This window comes from Adiantum capillus-veneris, chromosome 11, assembly GCF_014529385.1.
Source record: "Adiantum capillus-veneris isolate H3 chromosome 11, ASM1452938v2, whole genome shotgun sequence".
Classification (NCBI taxonomy): domain Eukaryota; kingdom Viridiplantae; phylum Streptophyta; class Polypodiopsida; order Polypodiales; family Pteridaceae; genus Adiantum; species Adiantum capillus-veneris.
The window spans coordinates 13,128,497-13,141,275 of NC_140941.1; the positions used below are offsets into that span (position 1 = coordinate 13,128,497).

At 42.6% G+C, this 12,779-nt stretch overlaps 1 protein-coding gene across 2 annotated transcripts in view; it reads right to left on the reverse strand.

The window, feature by feature from the left end:
* Positions 1-1,339: 1,339 nt before the first annotated feature.
* Positions 1,340-12,779, reverse strand: part of LOC147446904 (callose synthase 9-like) — a 146,392-nt gene continuing 134,952 nt past the window's right edge. For both annotated transcript variants that reach the window (XM_086522848.1, XM_086522849.1), the window contains 11 exons: positions 3,968-4,144; positions 3,812-3,859; positions 3,563-3,721; positions 3,372-3,485; positions 3,141-3,229; positions 2,904-3,059; positions 2,717-2,819; positions 2,357-2,476; positions 2,223-2,273; positions 1,947-2,129; positions 1,340-1,787 (listed from right to left, as the gene is read on the reverse strand). In XM_086522848.1, the coding sequence (XP_086378974.1) occupies positions 1,554-1,787; positions 1,947-2,129; positions 2,223-2,273; positions 2,357-2,476; positions 2,717-2,819; positions 2,904-3,059; positions 3,141-3,229; positions 3,372-3,485; positions 3,563-3,721; positions 3,812-3,859; positions 3,968-4,144 (1,434 nt within the window). In that variant the 3' untranslated portion in view covers positions 1,340-1,553. The remainder of the gene's footprint in view (positions 1,788-1,946; positions 2,130-2,222; positions 2,274-2,356; positions 2,477-2,716; positions 2,820-2,903; positions 3,060-3,140; positions 3,230-3,371; positions 3,486-3,562; positions 3,722-3,811; positions 3,860-3,967; positions 4,145-12,779) is intronic.

Sequence of the window (12,779 nt, forward strand, 5' to 3'; positions counted from 1 at the left end):
CATCTAGGTATGCATGAAGGAGCTGACCAATGTGAGCCTTGACGACAAATGGTACATAAATTCGCATCCCTCGACTTCAAGTGTACTCTTATGTAAATAGACATTGATGCTTTTGAGCTTCTTTCTGCATACAAAGATATCTTCTTCCACAACGGCGACGCGGCAAGGACAACTATCTCGCCGACACGTCCATCTTTCTCCCGCCACTTCGAGGACTTTGATAGCAATGAGGAACTCCTTGGGACTTGTTGACAATCCATCAACCCCAGCAACAACACATCCATTGAGGTGAACGTCGACGGGTTTCTCAAGACTTCATCCTCTACATACCGTGGGTTCGCAACACTACAGCACCGCCGTCAAATGTGCCCAAGCCCACACCCACTCAACAATCCCCGCCCTGCCCGAGTGCCTTGTCTCTCCGTGCACCGAAGCTCCTAGCGGCATTGTCATCATGTAAGGTCACTCACCATCCTCCCCACATACCGCATTGTATCAATCTTCGTAGTACATATAAATGTATGCCAATAGTTTACAAAAATAGTGCATATTTTTTCTTCACTTCCAACATCTAAGCAAAAACCCACGGTAGTGCCTTTGAGGGGTACACCCTTAATTCGACTGACATTACTACTCTAACATTACTCTCAATGTCTCCAAGTGATATAATAGTGAATGGAAGATTTACAAGTCAACCCATCCAAGTTTGTGCTTTAATGGGATATATCATCAAAGCACATACTAGTGGTCCGCGATGGAACAAAAAAAAATGTTTATGGGCTGGTCCATCCAAGGCTGTGCTTGCTGCAGACGATCAATGCCAAGGGTACACTAATACCAGTTTTTCAATTTCCTCTGTGATCTCAAAAGTATTCAGATTAGATTCTACATGTGCACATTAATGCCAAATATTTACATCATCTTCATTGAAAAGATTGGACATGAAGGGGACAAAAATTCCACTGGAGGAGAAGCATAAGTCCCCCATCAACGTGGAAAGGGATAAAAGTGGCAGGGAAAGGGCACGTTCCCTACAATATTATTGTCAATATGGAGAGCAATGTCAACTCCACACACACCATATGTATGTATGGTCTTTTCTTTTTCTAATGGGCAAAATTATCCTAACGTGCATCCCCTTTAATTTTTAAATATTACAATGTACAAATTTTCTACTTCGCACATCATTTAAAGCAAACTTTTGTGTTGGGAGTTAGTAGAGCTTTTGGCAAAAGCTTCAAGGAGAGATGCTACAAAGCCTTTACAGCAAGCAATGCCATGAGGTAAAAGCCACACTACTGCCGCTTTGCTTTCTTACCATCTGCACAGTAGAGCAATCAAGGCAAACTAAATTCAATCTTTTGATGACTAACACCTACAGTACAAAACTCTTCCTCATGTTTGGTGATAGGGGCTCCCATGTTACGTACTAAATAATGGGACTGCCACTTGCCGTTAGCTTACAACATTTACAGAATGGTACACTCAACTCAAAACTGATGCATCCAAGTGCGATGCTGTGATGTTACAAGAAATGGGTGACTCTCCCCTTTCTACTGAGCATTTGGCTGGTTTCCAGCCAGAATGAGAGATATTTCAAGACCTCGGCTGAAGGCTTGGTTGAAGAGAAGGCGGTTTTGGAAGGTAGACACAAACGGAAACCATGAGAGTACAGCAATGGGAAAGAAAACCACCAAGCCCATGGCAGCATCATAAAATCGAGCAATTGTGCGAATGGACTTCCATAAACCCAACCGCTTTACGACTGACCTCCATGCAATGGCGATCTGCAGAAAACACCTTTGTAAGAAAAGACTTGACTTCACATATCATGGCAATGTCAAATGAGCATGAAGTATACATGCATGTACATCTGTATGTGCATGTGCATGACTACAATCATGCAGACATTACCCACTGCAAAAGACAAGAGACTTAAGACTTACCGACAGAATGGCCCAGCCAGTTGGAACCAGAGCTAGCAAGCTCGAAAATATATCCCCAATGGAGAAGGTTGTTAAGACGATCAGAAGAGCAAGAGCCGCCAGCAAAAGCACAAAAACGGTGCCTTGAAAGAGTCGCAGAAACATTTGAAAGTTTACTGAGGTCTTTTGGCTAAAAGTAAAAATCTGTTTTTTACAAAGAACCAAAACATGAGATTTGTTTTAAAAAGAAAAATCACTGACACCTCAACAAAAATGAAATTACCATTGAATTCTTACCTTGAATAGGAGCACGATTCCTACTAGAACCAACCAGGATACACCGTACACCTGCCATAACCGTACAAAGTCATGAAGATAACAATTGAAACCAGCAGTCAGTGGAACAGCATTGTTTGTATCCAAGTCATTACCGCCAAGCTTGTGCTACGATTTGCAGCATTCAACTTATATACTACACCATATTGAAAGAAGAGGAAGCGTAAACTCAATAAAGTCTCCAGAATTTGCCCACGCAGTGTTTGAATATGTGCCTGCAGCAGACGAAAATTCTACAGTAAGAGGACCACCATAGGAGTGATGAAAAGACTTCTTTACATGATTATCTTGAGCAGCAAAGCACTTCAAACTTCTTTGCATGAACATTCATGGAGCATTAAGCAAAGAGTGACACTGGTAGCCACATGCTCGTGCAAACGCAGAGCTGAAGCTCAAACATGCAGAATTTTGCTTGCTAAAGCAGGTTGCTACGTTGTAAAAAGTAGAGCACTTGCCTGCTCTTCATCCCACCATGTTTCCCAGCTTTCTTCTCCTTTCACACCTACACCCCCCTTGTACAGCAGCCAGTTTGTCCAGTCTCCAAAGTCTTCCACGGTCCTTCCAGACAGATGCACCCATGTCAGCTTATAAATAACCAGGTATTGTAATTAGAAAAACTCTCCACATAGCACGTATCATTACTTTTGCCATTCAAAGCCGGCTGGATTGAAAAGAAATGGGGCATAAAGCCATGATATAGCAAGGAACCAGCTGCTAAAGCTAAGAAGGACATATCCAAGAGTTGAGTCTTCAAAGCCATAGACAAGATAAATCACCAAGAGCATCGCAATTTCTAGCCTGCAAACAATAATGTATAGATTCTATCAAGCCTTACCCTTACTTTCGACATGTAATGTAACGAAAATACCATGGACTCACCCTTTTACAAAGTGGCTGCGTGAGTAAAGCCTATAGTTTTCTGCAAATTTTATGTGTTCCACAACAAACCCTCTTCCAGTTGCTCGATACTGCAAGGAGATAGCAAACAAAATATCACTTTTTACTTTTCTATGAAACGCAATCCTGGTTGTCGCCAAATTGGGCAAAATGAGTGATGATTGCAAATTACTTTCAGCAAGCAGGAAACATGCAAAGCTCTTAGATGATCACCTTTGCACCGCCATGCAAGATAGAGCGCCCAAAATAATGCGTTCTCGTTCCCAATGAAAAAGTGAAAAACACGGAGCAGAGCTGAAGTTGCATCGTGACAAAATTTACAATGGCCTGAACACAACTAGAGAATGATTAGAGCTACATATCTCAATATAAATATATCACTGGTCTCCGGAGTCAAAGCTTACCTTGAGGACTCCTTGCTCTAGAATAAATCCCATTATCATCGGTATGGCAGTAAAGATACCAATTTGAAACAAAAACTGTGTTTCTAGAGCACTCTGCAGAGCAGTATTACCCCTAATTTGTGCCCTGTCCTCCAATTGAGCTCCAATTCCAGACAGAGCCTTCATAAATCATAAACACATCAGCATTTTCCTGAACGTTACCACAGCACACATGCAAAACAAAATATGACTTGTTCTCATTCTACTTACCAAGTAAGCTTTTCCATAGAGAAAAGCATAAACTACAAGGACCGTCATCTGTTTCCCAATACAAGCAAGGTTATCATTGCTAAGCAATTTAGTGTTTTCTCTTTAAACCTTTAAACAATGTTTAGCAGCAGATATTACTCACAAGAAATCCCTTACCATAGTACACACATAGAAGCCCACTGATGTTACATAGAAGGAAAGCATCCTGAAGAAGTCGAAAAGCTGTCCTAACCGATACACATCTCGACTTAAAGTCTGCTCTCCATTTCCTCCAGCAACTTTTCCTTCAAACATGGCTATCTGATTCAAACCCACATCCCTACCCTTCCCTACCTGCAAAGATTCAGCATTTCAGCACCTAGTCAAACTTAACGTATTGTTCATGGATATACTGCCTCATTGCAGGCCTTTAACATCCTGTCTTTTTATGGTCTAAGGACAAAAAGTAGCAAAGCATGACACATAAACCTCGTGTCCAAAAACAGCTACAAATCCATTTAAGCACTTACACAAGTTCAGCAGGTCTTCAAACCGAACAGTGAGCACCATGAGCATGAATGGTAGCCACATGTACACTACAATTTGGTACTTATGTAAGTTGAAGTCGGCAGAGAGGGGTAGGATGTGATGTGCATAGTTGCAAATCAGTGTGGGTTTTTTTTTTCATGAAAAAGTCAATTTATAATAATCACCTCAATAATGGAGGCACTTAGTTTCAGCAGTCGCGACCAGAGTTTAAACCAGCAGAAGCATGTACCCCTTCACAGAAAACTGATGTAACAATTGCCACAATAGCAATGGGGATATTTATAAAATGTAATACTAAAAGTCTTCAAAAGGCCAAAATGACCTATGAGACCCAAAAGTTACATCTCGGGAGAATCTGATCCAGTGTCCGGAAGAAACTAAGAGAGCTTGTAACTGAAAGCAAAAAAGCTAAAATAAAACTATAGGGCACTATGAGGGGGATCACAAGGGTAAAAACATCATCATCGTCGTCGGTGTCCCAAGATGTCCAACATCAAATGATCTTCTTTTGTAATCTCCGTCGATGTGCCCCTCGTAGTCATGCGCGTCTGGATCTCTCGAGCTCAAGGGCTCGGTCAATTAATGTACCTCTTGTACGGGTAGACTCTGAAATCTGTTGTGATGGCTGCTCCTCTGGCTATACAATAGCTAGTCTGAAGAAGTTTGTGATCTGTCTCTTGGACTATCTCTCTCTGAGTATACCCTCTCTGTGTCTACGCAGCTCTAAAAGATACAAACCAAGGCATCTCTGATCCTGATATCTCATAACAATGGTCCAAAACCCTCTCTGAAAAGACAGTGAGAATGGCCTGTATCTCGTACTACATTGGACAATGATATATATAATGTATCTCTGTCTCTGGCTCCATATGACATAGCTAATATGTCATAGCCTCCGCTGGTACTCCTCTAAATCTATCGGCCTCCATCTCGAGCTGGTGTGAGGATGTGCACATTTGACCAATAGCATATCGTATCCCATGAGATAAATGAAATGAATGTCCATGTAGCTAGGTCTAGTCACAAACCCGTCCTCCGTAAGCTGGAGAAGATGCTCTCTTTAGAAAGCCATCTTCGTGTCCAACTCATGTGTCGGCTGTATCCATGTCAGTCTGGTGTCTAACTAAATCAAGTCCTCTCTGATGAGTTTGGTGATCTTTGTCCACGTGAGAGACAAGGAGGATGCATCCAAAGAATACTTGAAGGGGGGAAGTCTGTCCATACTGAAATCATCTAATTGAAACCAAGAGGTCATCTATGCATACCAACAAGATGCATCTCCCTATGACGCAAGTTGGCAAGACGACTCCAAGGCTAGTCGGCCATATCAGTGCCTCTTACCGTCAACGGTGGGGCAGCTAGCTCTGCCCGAATAATCACATGTGGTACTAAACCTTTGGCTCTAATCATCCGAGATATCATAAAAACCAACGGCCTTTCTATACATCTCCATCCCTTAGTGCTACGAGATAATGGCCCCCATATCTGCACTCCATAAAGCACAGGAGGAGTCACCAAAAGATCAAAAAGCCAAAGCTTCGTTCGAGGTTCTTGGAACTCAGCCTGCAAACTCATCATCTCTAGTCTCCACATAGTTGCATACACTCTAGTCAATCTAGTCTCTGCTGCTCTCCTCAAGGAACACACTAGGCCACTAAACACCCATCTGTATAGTCCACCGTCTCGTGATTATAAATAAAGGTTATGCTCCAATTGAGTGTGTGGGTATGCCTTCGGTTCTGCACTAGTCGAGAAAACACGTTCACAGCAGCAACTAACTCAGTCTTGAACGCCATCATCTTCAAGTTGCCCAGTCATAAAGTCTTGCACTGCAGGAGAATTCACATCGGCAGGAGGTACAGAAAACGTGGCCATGAACTCTTGCCAACCTCAAACACTGTAGAAATTTCCTGCCTGTCCTTCGCAGACGAGCCCTCTTCCATAATGCTCTTCCCTTTGTCGGCCATAGTGTAATCCCGCGTTCCTATACCATGTGTCTTCACCAAACCAACCAAGGCTCACTTCTTGAGGAAAAAGTGATTCTGTCCCGGCGACGGAACCATGAAACCGGCCGTAGGGGCGGTAGACTTAGGCTTTCACCCGAAACTTTACTTTACTATAATACACAGAGAAACTTTGCAAATAAAAACCTATAACGGGAATTAACACTTCAAAGCACACATGGCTCGGAAGCTAGAATGCTCCGAGGAGACGCCGACAACCTGTAGGTCCAAAAATTGGCGCCCCTTTCGGTATTTCTTTATTCCTTTAGAGGGTAAAGTTACAAAACTAGAGTTCTGGGGATCTTAACCTATATCCAACAAGATCACACATGTTCTAGTAAAATTTCGGCAACAAAACGGTCCCAAAAACTTGCCCTAAACAAATCCCCCTGTTGGAACTCCCTTCCAATGACATAAACCCTCTGTTTTCAGCCCCCTAAAAAAAAGCAATTACAACTCGCTGTATTTACTGGTTTTTACTCTGTTTTAAGCCCTTCACAGTCCTAGATCTGTCCTCTAACAGTGGGGCACTGTTCCCAATACTTCTGGCATCCATACGGCTGCAAAACAATCCAAAAACAAGGCATAACCAGCACTGAAAATGCACCTGTAATGAAGTTATCACCCTCTCGGTGCCTGCTTTTGGAGTAGCAATTAGCTACTCATGTTCTTGCTCAAAGAGGCTCTTGCCTCGACATAGAAGCATAAGACTACACAACTTTACATAGGTTAAATGAAGAGCCCTCTTGTGGGGCATCACATAACTGCACGGAGGGGGGAGAGAGAGAGAGCAGTGTAGAGTGTACAGGACATCACTTCTTGCACTAATTGTACATGAGAGAGAAAGCTTGCACACAATAGCTTTTGTACCTGCAACAATCCACAATATGGCGCTTCTGTCTCTAAAGTTGAAAAATACCCAAAAATGTGCCAAGTGGCACTCATCCATTAATTCCCCACTCTGGATCTTTTGATCTAAAAATCTCAACCGGTTCCTCAGTTGACTTAGCGGCAAAATAGTGAAATGTTCCTCTTGTCATTCTGGAGCTAATGACGCTAACAAATTTCATGGCCCAAAATAGCAATTCCCTAAATTTTAGGAGATGCTTCGATTGGACTCTCACTCGTCATCTGACCATCTTTCACCATTGGGACCACGTCCAAAAATACAATGTTGCCCAGTTCTCGAGTGATTATCTCTGGGTGACCCCACCTTGTCATTGTGCCTCTATGTAGTTAATTTCCTAGTATCCACCAACTTATTAAGTGCGGTGAGGGGACCGAGATGCCTTTGAACTGAGCCTAAACACCCTTTTACTACTGGAATTCCAATGCCGACCAACTTCCCATCTATGGGTGAAATCTTTGCGTGAAAGCTCAGAATGGTTCCTTCATAATTTCCTACCCGCAGTACCAGGTAATCTCTTCGAGAATTACCGGATACCAGATCAATCATGGACCTTCCGGATGGTTAAGCAAAGCAGTTCATCGTATAAAGCAATGTTTCAACTCGATTCTACTCTCATAAACACTCAAGAGTGATTGTCTTGGTTAGACACATGCATATCTCGTACATAAAAGCAATACGCACTTTAGGAGTTCCTCAAAGATTTAACTTTGATCAAAGACTTGCCCTCTCACTTGAAGTTCGAGGGTCTTCTATTCAAGAACTCATTGTTTAAATTGAATTCCCTTACTCCAAACTTTCTCCAGATAGCAATGTATCCTTCGAGAAGAGGTAACAAAAGTTCGTTGTTTCTGTGTTCAATGGTTCCCATCCCACTGTGGGTATTAGATTCTATGTACACTGAGGTCTACACCTTCAGCTTGTATTGTTGACTCCACCATCTGCTGCAAAGTATCTTGCAGATACGTCTACAAAATTCGGGCAAAAGTCCTTCGTTAAATTTCATTATCTTTCCTTCCTCAAAGAGGATCAAAAGTGGAGCTACCTTGGCAAGAGTGAACCACTACTAGCTTGGACTTGCTCGTATTTCTATTGGACAAACCGGTCCCAATCTTCTTGGATGCCTTCCTCAAAGCGTAGAGGAAAAAAAATTTGTCAAAAAAATTCAGCCTTGAATTGAATCCAAGTCTTGTTGTAAGTTCCTTGCAGAGCTTTGGTATACCACCAAGTACTTGCAATCCCCCTTGAGGTGTTTGGTCACATGCCTCACCTTCGACACTTCTCAGAAATTGCCGTATGCAAAGGCAACTTCGAACTGTCGAATGAAAGCAGTAGCTTTCACGACATCTTCCCTTCCGTTACAAGTATCAAACTTGACTAGCCTAGAGACCTTCTTCATATCCTTCCCGAAATGACGGGATTTCTTGGCTATGGTTCAAGATTGATGTTCGTGGATATCTTCTAGGTTTTGAAGGATCTTGAGCATTCCGCTCCTTGGATTCTCTAGGTTCTTGAGCATCATGCTCTTGTCACCTTCTCAAAGAATTCCAAGTCTTGTGTCGACTTCTTGCAGAGAGAAATTTTCCCAACTCTACGAGCTTTTCCTTACACGACTTAGGGTTCTGCCTGCTTACTTCTCTCTTGGCTTGTCATGACTTCTTCCCGTATCTTCCAAGAGTCGTCCTCCTTTATAGAGAAAGAGAGGAGACCATGCTCTGATACCACTGTCACAAACGGGAGCGCATAGCAATATAAAATACATTCGGATAAATAGGATTTATCACTTATTACTAAAGCTAGAGGATATAGAGAGAAATAGATAGAGAGAGATACAGAGTGAGAAGATCGACACAGCACTAGGGACCAGAAGATGGGCTGGTCCCCCTTCGTAATAGTATCTTTATTACTGAGGAGAAGTCTATACAAGCACTTGAACCGAACGTATTACCACATTCATTCTAGAATAGGACTTGATGGTTCCTGGAAGCCTCGACTTCCTATTCCTAGGGCAAAACCCTCTTCCAAGGAACTTCCGTTCCTTATTTTAAATCCTCGAGAATCAAGGTTCTCGCCTCTGGATCTCACCTTCCAGACTCAGGGCATGACATCCCTGCAACTCTCTTTTCCAACTCTGTTTCCAGAGTCCTCTTCCCGAAGAACAACTCTGCTTTCCCGGACACAAAGTCCTTACTTGGAAATTTCAAGTTCCTGTTTCCCAACTCGAGAGACTACCACTCTCAAATACGTGCATCTACTTCCCAATCTTGGGTACGAAACCCTTGGGCTGATCTGGCTCTAGTTCCTCAGAGCGCTTTTATCATGCAGAGGCTCATGCCTTCTTATGTTCCTACTCCCTCACGAAGAGGAAGTACATCTGCAATCAAATACTCAGAGATCATAACATGAAAATCATTACCTTCACAATCTTGACACTCGGAACGCAACTCGGTTCTTAGAAAGCAATTCCCCGGAAGAGATCTCTACATAGAAAATCCTCTCTTCCAATCCTACACACAAAAGAGGTGTGTTCTCGACTTCCTTCTCGTAAATCAATCCCGTCTACAACGTTTATGGGCTGAAAACAGAGAAAAACAGCAGCTTGTCGCGATGGAAACACGCTCCGTAGGCACTTCTTAGCGAGGGAACTCGCGCACTGGGTCCTGGCAACATCGGGTACACTTGGGACAGTCATGGGCATCACCAGCAAACGCCTTCTTTGCGGGTGAACTCTGCAGCAGCATCTCCTTCTTGTAGACACTGATCCTCTCCTTCTTGCAAAAACTGATCCTCTGCGTTGTTCTGCTAGAAAAAGAGAGGGAGAAAAAGTTGGCTGATCTGTTGCCTTATTTATCAAATGGCTGCCCACTTATTAAGTGGGCGGCCGGCATATGTAAAAATAGTCTGAATCTGCCCAAAAACTCAATAAAACCTTATAAGTTAAAAACAATGCTTTCACAGCACTTCCCAGACGTCCCTGGATGCAATCACATGCAGAGTTGCAATGCAGACATAGACTTCCTCACGGGAAAGCATCTGCTTTGCCGAAAAGCAATTCCGCTTTCTCAGAAAGCATCCGTTTTTCCTCAAAGTTTCCTTTGAACCCATCTTCATTCAAGTGCTTGCTTTTCCTTGTGCATATTTCTAACACAATTCGAAATTTCCTCTTGAGTATGGATACCTCCTTTCCGATGCACGTGTCACCCACCTTGTGACGCATTAGGAATACCTAACACCTAGTCTTTTCCTACCAAACCTACGGTACAATCTCCTTCACGATGCTCTATGTCACCCATCCTATGACGCATCATAGATGCCGTTCCCAGATGGTCGGATACTTCTTCGCGATGCTCCCTATCACCCATCCGATGTGACGCATCAGAAGTACCCGTTCCTGGTGGACTTACAGATATTCCCGTTCACAGTGTTCTCGTCATTACTTTGAATGACGTACTAGGAATACTCTGTACTCGGATGTCTCCAGTGAGAAAAACCCTCTCACTTAAAATTCCAATAATTCATTTAGAATTATTTGTCCTTGGTGTTCCAAGTGAGAAAACCCTCTCACTTATAAATCCAATAATTCATTTAGATTTATTTTTCTATCAAATAAAGCCAATTTAGCAACACTCACGCTCTCTCAGTTTAGTTGTTATTGAAGTGCTAAAAGTCTGTTCAGTCTGTTCTTTTCTATTGGCACGTGGTGCAAGTCTCGTGACAGTGGTATTAGAGCATCAGGCGTGTGCTTTTCTGAAAGCATACCGGTCCGACTAAAGAGAAGACAGAGCAAGATCGCACTTCTAAAGTTTATTGGAGATTTTGGCTTCCTGCTCTGACCCCGAACCTATTAGGCACTCCCTGACCCCGAACCTATTAGGCACTCTCAGACCCCGAACCTATTAGGCACTGTCACCCTTACTTCATTGTGCATCAGGCGCGCTCCCGTCTTCACCGCTCATGTCTTACAGGGCATAAGCCATTAAGATCACTTGCAAGAGAAGGAACCAAGATTTGTTTCAGGCTGCTCTTTTTCTCAGAGGCAGTGTCATGCAGATGTTGATAGCTACCAAGCAACATACTCCAAGTACTTGGCAAGCTTTCAAGAAAAAAATTTGCCCCAAGTTATCATGAAATGCTTGCCATGGAAACCCTAGAAGATTATAACTTGAAATTTCTCGACATCTCTTAATAGATGTCCTTTCACGAGCAGATGACCTTGGAGGTTCATTGTGATTGCTATCTCTTGGGACTACGATCACCGCCAAAGAAACACTGTCTGTCCAAGAGCTGAAGGACCATTCTATGCTCGGCTACAACCTCATGGATGGAACCTAATCCTAATTTTTGGTGCAGGTTTTAGGATGGAAAGTCGGTCGACTTTTCAAGCTCGGCTAATGTCGAGATTGCTTTTTAAGTTTGAATTTTGTCTGAGAATCTGTTTGAGAACTTGTTCTGTGATCCTGTTTGGAATTTGTTTGAAATGGATTCTATCTGTTTTAAATTTGTCTTGGTGCCAATTTGAATTGTTTGACTCTAGTTTTAATACTGGTTTCAATGATTGGTGATTTTACTCCGAGTGGAGGGTGAAAAAAGATGTTTGAGAATGCTTCGTCATACTCATGGCCCGGACCCTTGTGATTATTTGCGGGGGGAGTATTGAATGATTGAAAAGTGTTGTTTTTACTCATGGCCCGGACCCTTGTGGTTATTTACGGGAGGAGTATTAAGAAGTCTTAGTAGTGGTTACTCTCAGCACCTCCAAACGACGCAAGCTGCAGTCTGTTGGGCGTTTGGTTGTAAAAGGCCTCTATAACTCATGGCCCGGACCTTTTTAGGTTATTTGCGAGAGGAGTTATGGGGGAGTCGTTGAACAGCTCATGGCCCGGACCTGGATGGTTATTTGCGGGGGGAGTCTTGTAACATGCATATGTGAGCATTTGTGTTGCATTTTGATGTGCCAACCACTGAATATTCCTAATTGGATGAGATTGCATGGGTATGTAATTATAGTGCATCAAGACACCCGTGGAAGATTAGTACGGTCTGGGTGTGATGGTTAATTAGTACGCTGGAATATCAAGAGTTCCGATCTGGACGAAAGGAGAAGCTAACTCCTTGATCAAAAGAGCCAAAAGGATAAAATCTCCTAAGAAATTTGCAAAATTTGAAAATTCTGAAAAAATTCTCCTAAAAATTTTCTAGGTACTCGTGTCTATTTGCTGGGCAATGAGACACACAAACGCCTTTAAAGACAGAAGGAAGATCTCATAATGAAAAATTTCCGAAAACATGTGAAAAGAGAGATTGGTGTAGAACCTAGGTAGACATTAACATAATTTTTCTTGTATGACTCCAAAACATAAGAAAAACAACCAAGTCAATGCTGAAAAAAATCAGAGTGCCAAAAGCTTTTCAGAAGCTTCATGAATGTTACAACAGGAGAGGACAAACTAGAAATCCACAGAACTCGGTAGCTATCTATTAGGACTAAAAAAACTTGATGTCATTTGAAAAATTATGTTCGCAGGATGTT